General features: G+C 40.6%; 1 protein-coding gene across 1 annotated transcript in view; it reads right to left on the reverse strand.

The window, feature by feature from the left end:
• Positions 1-16634, reverse strand: part of SLC15A1 (solute carrier family 15 member 1) — a 42292-nt gene extending 25658 nt beyond the window's left edge. Inside the window, exons 1-6 of the mRNA XM_034418335.2 lie at positions 16558-16634; positions 7653-7675; positions 6125-6209; positions 5879-6020; positions 3522-3641; positions 36-135 (exon numbers count right to left, since the gene is read on the reverse strand). Of these exons, the coding sequence (XP_034274226.2) occupies positions 36-135; positions 3522-3641; positions 5879-6020; positions 6125-6209; positions 7653-7675; positions 16558-16561 (474 nt within the window). The 5' untranslated portion in view covers positions 16562-16634. The remainder of the gene's footprint in view (positions 1-35; positions 136-3521; positions 3642-5878; positions 6021-6124; positions 6210-7652; positions 7676-16557) is intronic.
• Between the last annotated feature and the right edge of the window lie 2363 nt (positions 16635-18997).

Below are 18997 nucleotides of genomic sequence, written 5' to 3' on the forward strand. Positions count from 1 at the left end.
TACAATATTTGTAAGTAATGAAATAAAACTGATACCTGGTCTTCTTCAAACTGATCTCCACCAAAGGCTGCAACACATGGCTTGATGCCACCAGTTCCCAGAGCAATAAGGACCAAACCAATCATAGAGAAAGCTCTATAACAACAGAGTAACCATAATAGGTGAGTGATGTAAAAGCACCCTGGTCTTTTCACATGTATTTTTCTAGCTACGTTTTACTTTGAACATTGAGATGTACTTGCTAATGGGTTACAAGAGCAAACAGCTGAGGCATATAATAGGATCTCTGGAAATCCCAAAGGGATCGCAGCACAAAGTATATCTAGTCACCCTGAAGATGACCCACTGTGAAAATAGGATTTGGAAAACTGGAATTAAAAAATACATTATGAAACAAATACATGTTGGTTAATATCCTATCCAAAGCATATTTTAATATGGTATAGATTTACACCTAGCTTACCTTCATAATGGCGATTATTGCAATACATTTCAGATCCAAATTATAGGCACATGACCCATAAACTAAGGTGACCAGATTTTAACATTGGTAAAGAGGGACATTGTGGGCGTGGCTTATTTTGTGGGCGTGGCTAGCTGGTCATGTGACTGGGTGGGCGTGGCTAGCTGGTCATGTGACTGGGTGGCCATGGCTATGTGTATAGGGTAAGGTGAACAGATTTTAACATTGGTAAGAAGGACACCATTGTGGGCGTGGCTTATTGTGTGGGCGTGGCTTGGAGGCCATGTGACTGGGTGGGCATGGCTAGCTGGTCATGTGACCTGGTGGCCATGGCTATGTGTATAGGGACTACTCAGAGGGCTGAAAAGTCATTTCTGACAGGTCCTCGCACTTTTGACTGGTCCTCACACTTATGACCATCCTCACATTTATGCCCGTGCAGCATTCTTAACAACCATGTCACTCATTTCACAACTGCTTCTCTTCACCATGATGACAAGATAGGGCAAAAATGTAAAATGTGAGGACAGTCGTAAGTTTGAGGACTGGTCAAAAGTGTGAGGACCAGTCAAAAATAACTTTTTCAGCCCTCTGAGTAGTCCATATGCACAAAAGGACTAACCAGAGGGCTGAAAAAAGTCATTTCTGACAGGTCCTCGCACTTTTGACTGGTCCTCACACTTATGACCATCCTCACATTTATGCCCGTGCAGCATTCTTAACAACCATGTCACTCATTTCACAACTGCTTCTCTTCACCATGGTGACAAGATAGGGCAAAAACGTAAAATGTGAGGACAGTCGTAAGTTCGAGGACTGGTCAAAAGTGCGAGGACCAGTCAAAAATAACTTTTTCAGCCCTCTGAGTAGTCCATATGCACAAAAGGATACAGCAATAGAGAGGGATGAAGGAAGGGAAGGGAAATTAGAGTAGGAGTGACGGTAAGAGAGGGAGGAAGAGAGGAGGAGAAGGAGAAAGGAAGAGGAAATAGGGAGGAGAAGAAGAGGGTGGGGGGAAGAGAAAGTAAGAAGGAAAGAAAAGAGAGGTGGTAGGTTTGAGGAGAAAGATTGCTGTACAATAAAAAAGATGAAAGGGAAGAAAGCCAACCCCAAACAAATATAAAGATATTAAGATAAAGAATGAATTGTTAAACTTTAAAGAATAAAAGAGAACAAATATGAATAAATAGCAATAATTAGAAACACACATACAAACATACAATGTATTTTCTTTGAACAGAATATTTGGCTGGTTCACAAATTTAAACAGTGTTTAGTCATTTCAATTAAATTTACAATTTCTATATTTCCTTTTTGCCATATTTATTCCTCATCTATTTTTTTAAAAAAAACAATATTACCCTTCATCCTCATCTCTAATCTTAATCAAATTCAATTTTTCCCTTCTATTCTATATTATACCCCTTTCCATTGTCATCTATTTTTATATCCATCCTCACATTGGTTAATTATGTAATTATGTAATACAGTTGTTTAATACAAATTCAACATTTTAATATAAATCAATTAGTTATATAACTATCTTTTTTGTATATTAATATGAACATAAATATTCCAATTATTTCCATGCAATCCAATTTCTTACAAATCAATTAATTATATTTACCAATAATAATAAACCAAATAATTTCCCCCATATATTCCTCCAAACCAGAACTTAACCATTTCTGCTTTCAACACAATATACAATTATTAATAGTATCTCAATTATTACAATTCCCTAGTTAAAAAGAGCTTTTTTTTCTTTTGTGTTTTAAAATCTTGAACTCTCCTCTTTTGCCCTAAATAATTTCCCATTGTTTCCACCTACCTTTTTTGGTGAGGAAAAGGAAAATAAATCTGCTGCCTAATTTTCCAACGTTGCAAGCAAACACCAAAGCCAACAGCCTGTTTTACTTTCATTTTCGTTTTGAGCTTGGTTTGCACAAAGAGAAAAAAAAACTGCTGGAGCAATTTAGGAAGAGCAGAGCCCTGCGCAAATCAGCTGAGAGGGGGAAGCCGAGCTAATCAACGTAGGGCGGCCCTTTGAAGCCCCGCGGCAAGAGTTTAAAGAGTTTTTTTTCCCTCTAGCCATCAGCGGGGACTCAGGAGACAGAATGAAAAATCGGGACTTTTTTAAAACGCCGCGGGACGCGGGACAAATTGCTCAAAAGCGGGACTGTCCCGCCAAAAGCGGGACGTCTGGTCACCTTACCATAAACCCAAAACCAACCATGACAATAATAAATACTAAGATGAGCTCATTAAACTGAAGCCTGCCAATATATAAAGAAAGAAAACCCCTGACCCAGGAACATCTGCATGGCAAATATACATCCTTAGGAAAATAATGAAGACATAAATAAAATTATAGATCAAGAATGAAAACTGACATACAAACTGCTATGCTAGACAAAAGCAATGCAATATTACAAAATATTAAAAAATGTTTCTGGATATACAGAATTTTCTGGGATAATCTGTAAACATGTAAAATGTTCATCCAAAACTCTTCCATGTTGTTTCTGTGAACCACCTAGTTTTCCTGTCCCATGTACACATTTATTACTATTATAAAGTACATTTTTGAAAGGTTAATTTTATAATGGACAAGCATCTAATCTAGCAATTAGTATTGGGCAGAGAGAGGATTATTTCCTAGATAGTAATTTAGAAGGGCAAGAATTAAAAAATTAGCTTGTATCTAACAATCTTTAACAATGTGCTGTAAAATTAGTAATTTTCTTTGTAAATGGAGAGTACAAGCTGACAAAGTTTCCATTTTGAAAAACCAAACAAACTCTTGCAAATGTTTTTTCACAGCACAATCAAAACACAGCAATGGAAGCACTTTGTCTGTAAAAGCAGATCTGCGATCTGTTGCTACATCAGACAAAAGCTCCTTGGACTTTGCCACATGATAGGGTCATAGGATGATAGAAAGGGAGGAACCAAGGCTACAATAATTAAGCGCACAGTAAACAGATTTGTGGTACATTGAATGCCTAATAGGTCCCAATATGTGTTCATGTAGAAGATAAAGATAAGTGCAACTTACATGGGAATGTTAATGTCATCTGGAGCACCATCGTGATTTCCATCCATCAAGTCATTTATGGAACTTATCGACAAGACTGCTTGCCCAACTGTGTACACAATGGACAAGGAAATAATGGTCCTACAATGAAAGGCGCAGACAGAAGATGTATTTTTAATGATGTCTCTCTCGCTCTTTTTTTAATAGAAGAATGCTACATTGGTTCACTCAGTTTAGCACAGTGTGTAATAATAAAAAAATGAGCATACTCAATTGCACATATGTAAATATTACTGAATGCTATTCAGTATTTGATGGTTTTTCTATTTGGGTTGTCAGTATTAGTAGCTCCTTACGGGGAGATGTCAAATATGGATAATGGAGTGAAAAAATAGTAAAACGGTAAAGACTGTCAAATAGAATTTATCTCCTGGGGACTTTAGGGACATGATTATATAGTTTTCTTGACAGTAATATATGGTTTGCTATTGTCTTTCAAATTAAATTCTAAGTATAGAAAAATAAGCAAAATAAATCAATTGAAACTGGGTCCCTTTGAAATTAATCCTGTTTGCACAGTGTATTCACACACAGAAACACACTTTCACATACATAGTATGTGTGTATGCGCACCCATTACTGTATTAAACTTTCATATAAATGTGGCTTAAACCTCATGTATTAATATATGCAATGAAGAAGCCTTCTGAAAAATCTTATTTTCTGTTCTCTAAGTACAGTATATTTGCTGTACTCAACAATCTTCAGTAAAAAAAAATCTAGGAATGTTAAACAATAAGTACACTTTTAATCTGGTGTTTAAAATAACTGTCCGAAGTCAAAAGTCTTTACTGTATTTATTTTGTATGTGATTTATAAATTTATAAATTTCCAATTTCCACTTTTTTAAAGTAGAAAACATGGAATTTATAAAATTTATAAATTTCCAATTTCCACTTTTTTAAAGTAGAAAACATGGAATTTACATAGCATGAGATCATTTGTTCATTTATTGTTCATCTTTGCATGTTTGATTAGATTCTAAATTGACAAGTTTAGATGTGCCTTTTCAGAAATAAAATATCTATTCTTCCTCAATCAATGAATGTAAACATTTACTGGTCATATGCCACACTGGAAAACAGATAAGGGAAATATACCGAGTTTTCACTGTTACAGTAATAAAAACATGAAAATCAGATATATCATCTCTGATCTCCCATGAAACCAGTATTCCCAGAACAACAAAGTGCGGAATAACTTCCAGGTGAAACCCTGATAGGAAACAGAAACAAACAGCGAATGGCAATATGAAATCAAAACATTTCTTTAATTAATGTGATTAACCTACTTGATACTCATTATAATAGTTAACAAGATCTTACATGTAAATTACCTTTGACATAATTTTGTAATTTTTTTAAATAAAACTTTTCTCTGAGAAGGATAGCTTAGCTGAATTTTATAACTAAAACAAAGTATGAGCTGAAATTTAAGATTTGTGGGGAATATAAAAATATTACATGTTTCCTAGCCATTGTAATCTTTGTTACATGGTGTCTAAGTTGACACTGACATGATCAATCAGTGGCTTTTGTAGAAGCAAAAAGTGGAAGGCATGTGATAGGTATCCCTCCAGCAGTGCACCTTGATTAGGGCAGCAGTTTCTGTGATTTGAAGGGGAAAATATGAGGGCATGCATATAGGAACTGTTACACCTGTCTGTAACTTGTTGAAATACCTAGGTTTTCTCCTGTGTTCATGCAACTGCCTTCTGAAGTGGCAGTACAATCCTGGGAGAAGCTGTGTTTGACTTAAGAGTTGGTAAGAAGAAGTAAATATGCATTGTTTATGGTCGAAACCAACTTTTCCCCTTAGAAGCCAGAGAACTACACTGCCATAATCTTTTTAAGAGGAAAATTATATTATTCACTTGGTAAGAATTGAAAAATTGCAGCAAAATGTACTTCCTTAAGTGTTAAACTAAAGGTGTGTAAACAAGGGACCTACAAGCCATGGATATGCCCCCCCACCCCATTTCTCAAAATACTGAATTGTAATTTTAATATGACAGAAGCAGAATGATAGCTATATTTAATTAATTATTTTAAATATATTAACTTATTTTTCTGCCTTTAGGCCTGCTACTACCTATTTACTGGAGTACACTGAGCACACATTATGCCTTAAAGAAAATTTCTCTATTTAAGTCAAGCTTCTGAGCTTTCATATAGGATCCTGGATGATATATTGATGGGTTAATGGAATGTGCCATAACTTGATCCAATTCTGAATTAAGGAAATTAATCCCACCTTCAAATTCCCGAGGGAAAGAGTTTGAATCTCCTAAGTGTGCTTTCCCACCGATATACACTCACTTGAACTTTCCCAGCCAGGAATCAGCTATGAGTGCTCCAAGGATAGGCGTTAGATAGCAGAGAGCAACAAATGTGTGGTAAATAGCAGTAGACAGATTATCATCCCAGTGAAGAAAAAACTTGAAATAGAGGACAAGCACAGCTAAAAAGAAAAGAAAAGAAAAGAATAAAAGTAGTTAATGGGAAAATCAGCGAACAGGTGCATCAATAGCAATTCCAATTTACAATATAAATTTTTTAAATCACCTCGCATTCCATAGTAGGAGAATCTTTCACAGAATTCATTGATGACTATGAAGAAGATACTAAGCGGGTAGCCAAAGCAACCGGCCTGAGGTAAGACAAAAAGAACAATAAAATTAACAGTAATGTTTATAAAACTAAACAACTTTTTTACCACATTTACTAATATCCTTCAAGGAAAAGAAGTTCTGAAACTACACAATATATATAAACTGCTCCCTCTCCAAGTACATTTGGCCTAGACATAGCAAAGATTCAAGAGTCACTAGGTAGTATCGTGTTTCCCCAAAAATAAGACCCTGCCTTATAGTTTTTAAACCCCGAAATAAGCACTTGGCCTTATTTTTGGGGAGATCTTATTATTTTGGGGCGTGTGGAGCAAGATGGGGCTCCTCTTGCCATTTTACCTGATTTCCAGCTCTGCCTCCCTAACTGTAACCAGAGGAAATGGTGGGGACTGGCTGTGCATGCGCTTATATATTTTCAGGGAGGGCTTATTTGGGGGGGGGGTATTTTCGAGGAGAGCTTATTTTAGTGCATGCGCTCAAAAGTCCAGTTGGGCTTATTATCCTGGGAGGTCTTATTTTGGGGGAAATAGGGTATCACTCTAACTGCTCTATAAATTAAAATGGAGAGGATGAAGAAAATAGAAATGAGCAGATAATGCTTCATGATTATTGGAATATACTGCATGCTGATGTCCAGCCTCCGACAGGATAGTTAAGTAGTACAGACAAATTCATTAGATAAATCCACTAACACCATTAAAACCCCTAATAAATCCTAGTTCATCTCTGGGTTATACTCTAATTAGAGAATATAATTTTTGCTAGATTTAATTAAAATTCAAACATGTATTTTAGCCATAGACTAATCATAATAAGTTAATCAGAAAAAGATTTGTAACGCTGTGATGTAATCTCTCTTTTTTGCTTTCCAAACTACTAGTAAAACAAGTCAATAAATATATACAGATTGTCCTAGACTTATGAGCATAATTGAGCCAAAATTTATGTTGCTAAGGGAAACATTTGTTAAGTGAGTTTTGTCCCATTTTACCTCTTTTCTTGCCACTTGTTAAGTGAATCATTGCAGTCGTTAAGTTAGTAACATGGTTGTTAAGTAAATCTGGCTCCTCATTGACTTTTCTTGTCAGAAGGTTGCAAAAGGTGGTCACATGACCCCAAGACACTGCAACCATCATAAATATGAAGCAGTTGCCAAGCATCTGAATTTTGATCACATGACCATGGAGATGTTGCAACGGTCGTGTGAAAAATGGTCAAAAGTCAGTGCCGTTGTAACTTTGAACAGTCACTAAATGAGCTGCTGTAAGTCGAGAACTATCTGTAAAGGCTACATTCAAAGAGATTAGGTTAACATAACCTTATAGGCAAAGACCAAAATCAGCCCTGAATTTTGCATTAGAAGCCGTCAGAGATTATAGAGTGCAAATAATGTGTTCTTAGAAAAAAGAAGAAAAAGAGTAGGCAAGAACAAAGTTTCCATGTTTTTCAGCATTAACACTTACCTTACTTTTTCCTTTACTTTCCTCTGTGTGGAAAACAAAAACAAAAATGAAAAATAATAGTAACAATACAGCGCAACAGTACAAAAGTCATTTCTTACCGAGAGGATGTAATTTTAGCTATGTTTTTGTATTACAGGCATTATACCAGCAATATTTAAAGCTGACCCTCTATTACATATCTATAAAATATAAATTTAAATAGGAATACTGTAACATGAAAGATCTACGGAAAAACTGAAAGATAATCATACTTTAGTTACATTTCCAAACTGCAGATTTGAAAAGCCTACCCTTAGAAAATGCAAAGCTGATTTCTTTACTTATATTAACCCTTCTCAATTACCACCTGTTCTGGATAAGTAATTATACAATATATTAGGGGAACACCAATTTGGGAGCACCTCTGTTGCAGATGTTCCGGCACATCTCTGGCTACACTGAGCTTTGTTTTCCTGGAGGACTAATGTCTGCATAATTCTAAAGCAACCTATTAATCTTGGTTCATATAACATCTGCCACGCTCAATTGTATTTAACTAAGTTTAAAGTATGATTATTGTGATGTATGACCTCTCCCCTAATGTGTTTCCGAGACCAGATAATCAATCTCGATGCCAAATGAAAAGTGAGATAGTGTAATAAGACCTGTTGTAGCAAGAGAAACAAATTGAGCAACCTTAACGAGCCTTACATCTTAGGACATATCTGAATCCATGCAATATTATAGCAGTGATTATGACATGCTCATTCTTAGCTCAGAATTCATATAATTCTACAAAGGTATTCAATCCTGCAGTAGCAAATGGTGTGGTTCTTATCTGTGCTGAATATTGTCTCTCAGTGTCACTTTAAGTACAGTTCCCCCCCAGGATTGAGACTATAGAAGATACAAACTTGTTATCTACATTATGGAACAGACAAAAAGAGCCCCAATATTGATTTGTGTCACAGTCATTGTTTTGCTTCTTTCACTGAATTCTCTAGAAGTCTGAGCAGTGCTGGACCCTAGAAATTATCACATTATATATATCACTTCAGAATTTTAAAAAGTTGGGGCAATAGCAGAATTCACGTCAGCATTTCTTAAGCACCTTTGCCCCCTGCTTTACTATCTTGAAGATAAAACCTAAGTACAAGGTGGCTCTGTACTTTAGAACACTGATTTGTGGGATAAGCATATCTATAGTTATTACAGGTCTATTTGTGATTATTCTAATAGCAAAAGGTTCATGGTTCACAATGCATGAAAAAACTGACAGCGCTGTTAGCTACTGTTAAGCATCACAGTTGCTCCAAACACAAGAAATCAACTGTCACAAGTTATACAACTGTCAGAAGTTATAAGCACTCCATAGCTTAGGACCGGGGTATATACGAAACCGCCTTCTGCCATCAACAACCTCCCACCGGCCAATACGCTCCCACAGAGAGGGGCTCCTCAGGGTGCCGTCAGCCAAACAATGCCGACTGGCAACACCCAGGGGAGACTGGCACCAGCCCTCTGGAATGAGCTGCCCCTAGAGCTTCGTCTTAGCTCCGACCTGCGTACTTTTCGCCGCGCCCTTAAGACCCTTCTGTTCCAGCAAGCCGGACTGGCCTAGTACGAATTTTAAAATGGGTGTATGTGTGTTTTAATTCACGGGCCAAATTTTTATACTAGATTTTAATTGGTTTTAAATTTTATAAATCTATATGTTTTAATATGGCTGTACACTACCCTGAGTCCTTCGGGAAAAAGGGCGGTATAGAAATCTAATAAACTTGAAACTTGAAACAACTAAGTCTTTAGTGGCATCTGTTGCAAAAGATTTGCTAAAATCAGTTTTCATTCATTTTTTACTTCTGCTGGATGAGGTCATCCAGTGGTTTGGAGTGAAGCTTCATCAATGATGCCCGGCTTTATATCTCCATCGCAGGTCACCTGAGCAACGCTGTAGATATCCTGTGTCAGTGCTTGGAGGCTGTAGGGATCAGGATGGGGTGCAATGGGCTTCAAACCATGCAAGACTGAGTGGCTCTGGGTATCTGATGACAAGGTTCTTCCCTCTTTGGTCCTGGATGGGATGGCTCTGATCGAGATGAACCCAGTGTGTAATTTGGGAGTCCTTCTGGACTCATAGCTCCTGCTAGAAGAGCATTTTGGGCAGCTATTGCTAGGAAGGCCTTTGAACACTTTCAGGTTGTGCACAAGTTGCACCATTCCTGTACCAGGAGGCTTTACTCATGGTCACTCACATCCTTGTGACATCGTTTTGTTTCTTGCAATGCATTCTACCTGGGACTGCCCTTGAAAAGCATTCAGAAACTTTAATTTGTGCATCTGTATGGGTAATAAATAGTGTCAAATATTTGTCACATGTAATACCATTACTACATGAGATGCACTGGTTGCCTGTGTATTTCCTGGTGCAATTTAAGGTGTTGGTTTGTCACCTTTAAAGCCCTTCATGACATGGGATCCTAATACTTAGTGGCCATCTTTTCCCAGTGGTTTCTACCCATCCAGTTCTATCAGGCAGGTTGGGCATGATAAGAGTCCCATCAGCCAAGGAATTTCGAATGGCAAAAACTCAAAGATGTGCCTTCTCTTCTAGCCCATCCTCTAGAGCATTTTCCTTCAGAGTTGAGGATGACTCAACCCTGTAGGCCTTTCATAAGGCCTTGAAAATTTGGCTTTGTGCCAGGCAGGGGTGGGTTCTAAAATTTTTTACTACCGGTTCTGTGGGTGTGGCTTATTTTGTGGGTGTGGCTTGATGGTCATGTGACAATTCTTTAGGATTTAGTAGAGGTACTGGTCTACCAGGCTTTTAACTGCTTGCAGAGCTGTACCGATCTACCCATTTATTTTTTGCAGGCATTGGTCTACCCATTTATTTTTGCAGGCACTGATCTACTCATGTATTTTTGCAGGCACTGATCTACGCATGTATTTTTGCAGGCACTGGTCTACTCATTTGTTTTCTTTTAGCACTGATCAGCTGTAGGGCGGCACTTTGAAGCCCCGCGGCAAAAGTTTAAACAGTTCTTTTCCCTCTAGCCATCAGCTGGGACTCAGGAGGCAGCAATAGATTGGGGGTGGGGCCAAATGGTAAGAATAATGCGGGGGGTGGGGGGCGGGGGGGCAGAACCAGTTCGGTGACATCATATCGTCACCGCTACCGGCTCGTGAGAACTGGGCCGAACTGGGAGGAACCCACCACTGGTGCCAGGGCATGGATGTGAAGGACTCTGTTTCCTGGTTATATTGACATATATGGTGACATTTCTTCCTCTGCTGCCATATATAATTTGAACTATATTATAATTGTTTGTATTTTATGATTGTTTGCCATACAAAGTCACTTGCTTGAGATGGGCAGCTATAGAAATTGAATAAAATAAAAAATACCGTTCTGTGCATCCTTCAGCACATGAAGGACAAAAGGTCAACTTTTGCAAGTCACTGTCAATGGTCAAACACAACTGTGGTTACCATATGGTTAAGAGACAATTAAACACTTTTTGTTATCTATAATTTTAAACCAACTCATTATTTTCCAATAAAAACTAGAAATACAAAACCACCTAGTATCTTTCAAAAAGTGGAAAGAAGATACTATTCAGGTGAGTGCTTATCTCCAACTTTACTATAATTTTCAAGCTTTTTCTTTGATCTGATGGCTTCTTTTGTTCTGATAAATGGAAGCATTAGATCTGAATGTGCATGATTTGTAAAGTATGATGTTCTGAACTGATGCAAGAAATTTGAAAACAATTTAATTGTAAAGGGAATAATTTCAGCACAAATGGGAACAACAATGAGCTGACAAATTAAAAACAGTAAGTTCTAAATGATGAACTCTTACTGGGCACCAGAACTGAAAACATTCTGAAGTGGCCATAAGGTGGTTCAAAAATAGTAACAATGGAAGTCTTGAACCCACATTCAAAGTTCTACACCCTTTGTATATGCATCAACTTAACATCAGGCATGGGTACAAAATGGCAATGCTTCAATCATAAGCTCTCAACTACCGCATCATCTTCACTTTTGGGACCCTGTCTTACATATGCAATTATTTCTAATTGCAGATAGATATCACTATATCTATCTAACTATCTATCAATCAATCTATCTATCTATCTAAAACAGGCTGTTGTGACCCCGGCCCCGGAGGCTGATTTATCTTCGCATGCTGATTCGGAGGATGATATGGAAGAGGAGGAAGCTGTCACGAGCTATGTGCCGGAGGGGCCGTCTTCACTGGTGAGTCAGCAAGAACTGACAGTTGCTGACGTGCCTACGGACCCCAGCCAAATTGAGGAGGAAACAGAGGCCAATAACGACGAGGGGGAGCCCCTATTGGATGCAAGAGAGAGACGTAGAAGACGTCGTAGAGAACAGCTATTGCCACGTCCTAAGAGGTGTGGACAGGAGACATAGGGCCACACCCTACAAAGTATAAAAGGGGTGTGACTGGTCTGGAAAGGCGTGGTGAACAATTTGTTGGCATTTTGGATGCAGTGGAGTTACAACTGTTAATTTGGAGCTTTTTACAAGAGTTTGCATTCCTGCATTAGCCTGCTGGCTAATGGTCTGCCAAGACCTTTGGAACATTGCCCAGTAACTATTGGACTGATATACGCTTTGGAAGAGAACTATTTATTAAAGGGCCAGCTTCAGTCTCTCTCGCCTGTGTTTGTTACTGCCGGGCCATTTGAGCCTCTGCAAGGCCACTCGTGGGAGGGGACAGAACACAGGCCTTCTGGTCCCACCGGAAGTTGGGAAATGAGCAGTTTTCAGGCTCCGGAGAGCCTCCGGGGGGGGGGAAGGCAGTTTTCATCCTCTCCAGACTCCAAGAAAGCCTCTGGAGCCTGGGGAGGGCAAAAAACGGGCCTACCGGGCCCACCGGGCCATCACGTGCCAAAAGCGGGGGGAGCACACACTCATGCATGGGAGCAGGGCACATTGAATTATGGGTGCGGGCACGCGTGCGACACCCCCCCATGTTCCCCCTGCTTTTGGCAGGCGATGGCAAAAAGTTAGCCATCACTGACCTAACCACTTGCTTTCTGCTGCAGGGGAAAAGGCTTTGTCCTTGAAAAGACTGAAGGTGAAAATGAGCAAGAAGACATATGCCTGTGTCTGAAAAGAGGGGAGGAGTCTAGTCAGCCTCTGATAAAAAATATACCATACAATTACTTTTTATTTTAAAATTATGTGTGTTTAAGTCCTTTATATGTTTCCTGATAGTTTTCTGTAAACTCAGCCCTTGCATATTTTATATGAATCTTTTTTGTACTAAAGTTTGATTCTACTCATCCCTTGTGAGATTGGTCTACCTGCCCATTAGCACAAGAGGAGGACAGATCAATTGGCTCTTAGCCAAACACATTAGTGCTAGAGGCAGAAGGTGGTGCTATAAAATTTATTTCCTTTTTATTACTTATTTTCCTTTCATTCGCCAGTAAGCAATTCAGAATGAAGCTTTCTTCTCTCATATACAAGTAGTCCTTAACTTACGACCACAATTGAATCCAAAATTACTAAGCGAAACATTTAAGTGAATTTTGCTCCATTTTATGATCTTGCCATAGTTGTTAAGTGAATCACTGGCAGTTTTTCAATTATTAACATGGTTGTTAAGTGAATCTGGCTTCTCCATCAACTTTGCTTGTCAGAAGTTTGCAAACCTTCATGACCCCGGAACATTGCAACTGTCATAAATATGAGTCAGTTGTCAAGCAGTTGAATTTTGATTACGTGACTATGGGTATGCTGTAATGATCATAAGTGTAAAAAACTGTCATAAGTCACTTTTTCAGTACCATTGTAACTTTGGTCACTAAATGAACAGTTGTAAGTTGAGGGCTAGCTATAACGGGATCAGAGAGGGAGGATGCTACATAAAAGCATTCCCTTGGAAAACAGGTGGTGGCAGGAGTAGTAACCACATCAAGGCAGGAGATTGTTCCAGAGGATTTTTGAGGAAGAAATGTAAAACCTCTAACTTTACACTTTTTTCACTGAATTTTAGGCAGATTAATTTAAGGAACCCAAGATGTACATTAACTTACAAGCTGATATGTAAAAAATAGTGACACCCAGGGTAGATCTCTTTTATATTTGTAAGACTTGTGACCATAGCAGACTCCAAAACATTTGGGATTTTTGGTATACTGATTGATCAGGATTATGGTACACTGAACTTGGTCTCGTATCAGGTGGATCAATCTTCAGTTACCAAACCCATTTTATAATGAGAAGGTACTGCGGAAGGAAAAAAAGGAAAACATTACCTCCAGCATCCCTAGCTTATTTAAGGATATTCAAATTCAGCTAGCCTTGTAGAAATATGAATAAGCAGCAAAATTATAAAGATTAGCCAGTTTATCTAAGCTGCTTTAGTTTCTGGAACCTAGTTTCCATAAGAAATTTATGGACTCCTTAGGCGACTCAGGGCACATATAAAAACTATAGCAAATTCACCTGAACAGCACCAATTTTCTAACCCTAGACATTTGCCTCTTGATCCATGGATTCCATTAAAGTAGGCTTTCTGGTTCGTTTGTGGCTAGGTACTTCACAAACGCAGAACATTGGCTTAGGAAAGGCTAGGAGAGGCCGACTGCTTTCTCAGCAAATGTAATGTCAGTTTGGCACGGTTTTATCTTGACACTGTGCAGGCTGCATTCTGAAGATTTAAAGATAAGATTTAAACCTTATGCTCTGAGCATCATTTAAAAGCCTGCCTAACAATTAGCTAACTTTGTTGATGAAACACACCCTCTTCCTGCCTTCTATTATCTAGTTGCTTAGTAAGCGAGACCAAGAGAAAGGCATTTAAACTAATTGCACCAAGTCCTCTTATGAAACTCAGTTCAATAGTCCGGTCCTTATTGGGGAGCAATATCCATAAAAAGCACAAGCATTATACTGAAACTTCTGGCACCTTTAGGAAAAGTGGGTGCATATATAGGCGGTCCTCGACTTACAACAACTCGCTTAGTGACCGTTCAACGGCACTGGGAAAAATGACCTTTGACCGTTTTTCACGCAGCATCCCCCGTGGTCACGTCATTTACATTAGGATGCTCGACAACTGACTCACATTTATGGCGGTTGCCATGTCGGTTGCAACCTTCTGACAAGCAAAGTCAAAGAGGCAAGCCAGATTCCCTTAACCACCACCTTAATACTAATTTAACAGCTGCAGTGATTCCCTTAACAAATGTAGCGGGAAACGTCGTAAGATGAGGCAAGGCTCCCTTAAATTTTGTCATTTAGCAGCCATCAATTTTGGGCTCCCGCGTGGTCGTAAGTCGAGGACTCCCTGATATAAATGGGATACATCTGCATCCCATTTAAGGGGCCATAAAGCGAGTTCCTGGATTCCAAGCGCAGCCATAGAGCGCCTCACCTTTTGCAGCTTATCCCCTCAGAGACCCCTTCCTCCTCCTCCTCCTCCTCCGACCCCGCCCTCCCCTCTCCGGCCGAGGGTCAGGTGTCCCTCCGCTGACCAGGAGCGCGCGCCTCTCCCCAAAGGGCAAGAGAGAGAAGAGGAGTTTCGGCTCACGAGCGAGAGAGGAAACTGGCGCGCAGATTAAAGCAGCGCCTCGCCGCCCCCAGTTTAGCCTCACGCGCCGGGCTGCGATGCGTCCCGCCCAGAAAAAAAGAAAAGAAAAGAAAACCAGGGGTGCATTATTAATGAAGCCACATCTGGCTGAACTTCGGGTAAGTGGGTCAAGCGAACCCAGCCGGGGGCGAGAACCAAGGCGGTTGGGAAAGCTCCGCGGGGAGCGTCGGGACGTCGAAGCAGCCGCCTGCCTTTTCCAAACGCGGCTGTGCTTGTTCGACGGAGTTCCTCGACTCGGCAACGACAGCAGCCGACGGACCGGTATTGTATTGCCCTCCCTCTCCCACCCCCCCACTTCGCCAGACTCCCTTCTCCACCGACGGCCAGTTCTGTTGCACACGAACTCCGGCCAATCCCTTTTCGCTCCTCGAAGCACCTGGGCGCCCGCGAGCGCTTGCGGTCTCGCTCCTTTTTGCACGGCGGGCTGGCGGGCGCCCTCGTTGCTGTGCGAGGAATCGACTTGAGCGCGCGCGGGGTGGGGGGGGGATTTAAAAGGCGGTCGGTCACCTTTTTCCCCTTTATTTCCGGGGAAGGGGACGTTTCTTAAGCAGGTGCTTTCCCCCCCCCCGCCCCCCTCAAGAGGCAACCGAACTTTCTGTTTTTTCTTTGAAGGCGTTTCGCTTCTCCTCCAAGAAGCTTCTTCAGCTCTGAAGAAGAGCTTGAAGCGGCTTCTTGGAGGAGAAGCGAAAACGTCTTCCAAGAAAAACCAGAAAGTCCAGCTGCCTCTTGGGGAAAAAAGAATTAAAAAGCACCTTTGAGACAACCACGATTTGCATGGCTGAGAATCTCCACAGAGTTTTTCTTAAAAGCTGGGATTTTCTTTTCATTTTGCCGCCCACGGTTGGCCACTCTTGTGGGGCTCCCTGCATGCGCGCCCCACGCCCCGCTTTACGGGGGAATATAAACCACCATCCCCGCTCCCCGGGACCTCCTCTCGAGAGGGAGAGAGATAACTTTGGGCTAAAACAGATCCGGGGAACCGCCTGAGCTTCCTCAACCCCACAGTTGTCCCCTCAGAAGGAACTTTCTGTGGGGCTTCCCCGCCAGAGAACCGGATAGAGCGGAATTGCAGCCTAAGGGCGCAGAAGTGCTCCCAAGGCGCCTTAAACGCGAAGAGACGCCTCCAGACCCGGCGAAGTAACGGGGGGAGGGAGAGAGAGACGCCTGAGCGAGGGAAGCAACCGGCAGAGGCTGCTCGTCGAAGCCGGGAGACTTGGCTCCTTTGGGAGACCCAGCCGGTGACCCTCGGGTCCGGCCGCTGCGCCAACCCCTTTCCTTTCCCGTACGTACCCATTTGGGCCGCCCTTGGTGCTGCTCTCGGCGGTCCTACTTAGGGCAGGTGCTGAGGTGGAAAGGGAACGGAGGCGATGGAGGTCGGTTTCTTTAAAGCCTCTGCCTTGGCCGGACTCCAAGTCCTACCCCTACCTGGCCAAGAAAACGGGAAAGGAGGTAGGCGGCGGGCAGGGAAGAACTGGGTCTACCGCCCTCACTCTCGAGAGCGAAAAACACCCGAGAGGAAAGAGGCGAACCGCTTTCCTTCATCGCTGCGGGAGGAATTTGTAGGGCAGGGAGTGGGAGGAAAAGGCCGGCTCTCGACCTCCCTGCTCCTTGATTTGGCACATCGTTAATAAGAAATCGATAAGCGCCGCTGCTTTCATCCCTTGGTCCTCCTGTGCCTTTATATGTAGGGTCATGGGACAGAAATCCAACAGGTTCTGCTTCTGTCTCATTTGCTGCTCAAGAGGCACCTGTTGAATCCCAAGTCAAATTGTTGGATGGGAAGAGAATTGAAAGTATTTTAGGTGGGTTTTTAAAATGCTACCCACAAAGGGATCAAGATTGAGGGGCGGGAGGGAGAAGAGAGAGTTGTAGGAACAGGAGATGATGAGGCAGGGAAGGGAAATGTGCTTGGAGACAGCAAACAGAGACTTAAGGAAAAATACAGAATGAGTAAGAGATATGTATAAACCGTTTGATAGAAATAAAAGGCAGTGGGATAAAGATATTTTGTTTTAGCACTTTCAATTTCTTGGCTTGAAAGTAAGGTAAGTTTTTTTTAAAAAAGCTGATAGGAAAAATACCGGACTTTTGCATTCTGCTAATGTAGAAGCTCTTTTATTATAGAATAGAATAGAATAGAATAGAATTTTTATTGGCCAAGTGTGATTGGACACACAAAAATGCTACCAAATTTCTAGAAGCCTGGCACTCTTAGACTTAGAATAACTTTATTGTCACCTTGAATGTACACTAATTGGCATACATTAAAATGAAATTTCATTGCATACAGCTCTCAAAAGGTCATCACTTCCAACATATACTACACAAACATGACAAAATAAATAAATAAATACAAAATTATACACATACCCACATATGACACAGAGAAACATCACAGTCTAGTTTGGATGTAAACGTGTACATGGCGAGAAAAACGAATCTTGCAAGTTTACCAGACGGATGGCATAGGGAATGAAGCTGTTACAGAATCTGGTAGTCCTGCTAGAAATACTTCGAAACCTCTCTGACAAATTAGCCATCAGTGGACATATAAACATAAACAATATCTACTTATTATGCAAAAGAGACAATCAAAAGCAGAACAAAAAGACCAAAATACCTCCCCACCAGCAATCAGCACCCAGACCAGTGTAGATTAACTCCAGGATTAACATAATACCCCAATCAAGAAAATGCCAAACCAGCCAGCAGTAAACAGCCCAACCAAATAACCTCTAAGACCATCTTCACTAACACTGACAGGGCAAGCCACTAGAATATAAACTGAGAGAAAACCCTACTCCTTACCAGCACTGATGATGTTATCTAGTTTGGGTAAACAAATATAAAGAGCACCAAGGACCCCTCAGTTAACAATTAAAAGCAAAATCAGAAAACTAAAAACAGAAACATAAAATAGCAGCTGAGCAGCAACACAGAACAAATATCCACAATCACTGCAGCAAAGAAATGGGTCCATCCACATTACTTGCAGCACTTTCTTTGATGTACCTAAATGTCTGTAGAGATTCTCAGTCATCCAGGTCATGGTTATGTCCCAAAGGTGCCTTTTCAGGAGGCAACTGGACTTTGTTTTTTCTTTGAAGACGTTTTGCTTCTCATCCAAGAATTGATTCCTACTCCCTTTGAGACAACCATGACCTGGGTGACTGAGAAGCTGTACAGACTTTTAGCTATACAATTTGGGATGAACACCCTTTGAGTGGTGTGGGAGTAGGAATGGATTTCCAGAGAAAAAAATTGCAGACTACAGGAACCAGGAGCACTACTCAGGTGACCCTGAGGACACAGATAAACCTCCAACTGTTCCAAGGACCTTCTAAAAGGCTGCAAATGACCAGCTGTCTGCAAGGAATATAAATACTTCCATTCCCCACTATCCTTTCAGAGCTGAAGAAACTTCTTGGATGAGAAGCAAAATGTCTTCAAAGAAAAAACAAGAAAGACCAGTTGCCTCCTGAAAAAGCACCTTTGGACTAAATTTAGTGTGCACACACAATATAAATTTGCTTGTCTGAGATTTGAAAAGTTGAAAATTTACTCAAAAGCCTACATAACATTTTAAGAAAATACATAGTGTACTTTTTACTATTTGTAGATAATAAAATGAACCAAAGTCCCATTAAATTCTATTGCCCCAAATTGCTACATACAATTTTTCTGGCCTTTTGTTCTTTCAACAGTCTATTTTAAATTATGTTGCTGTATC

Source organism: Pantherophis guttatus, chromosome 5, assembly GCF_059756535.1.
Source record: "Pantherophis guttatus breed Tessera chromosome 5, ASM5975653v1, whole genome shotgun sequence".
In the NCBI taxonomy this organism is placed as follows: domain Eukaryota; kingdom Metazoa; phylum Chordata; class Lepidosauria; order Squamata; family Colubridae; genus Pantherophis; species Pantherophis guttatus.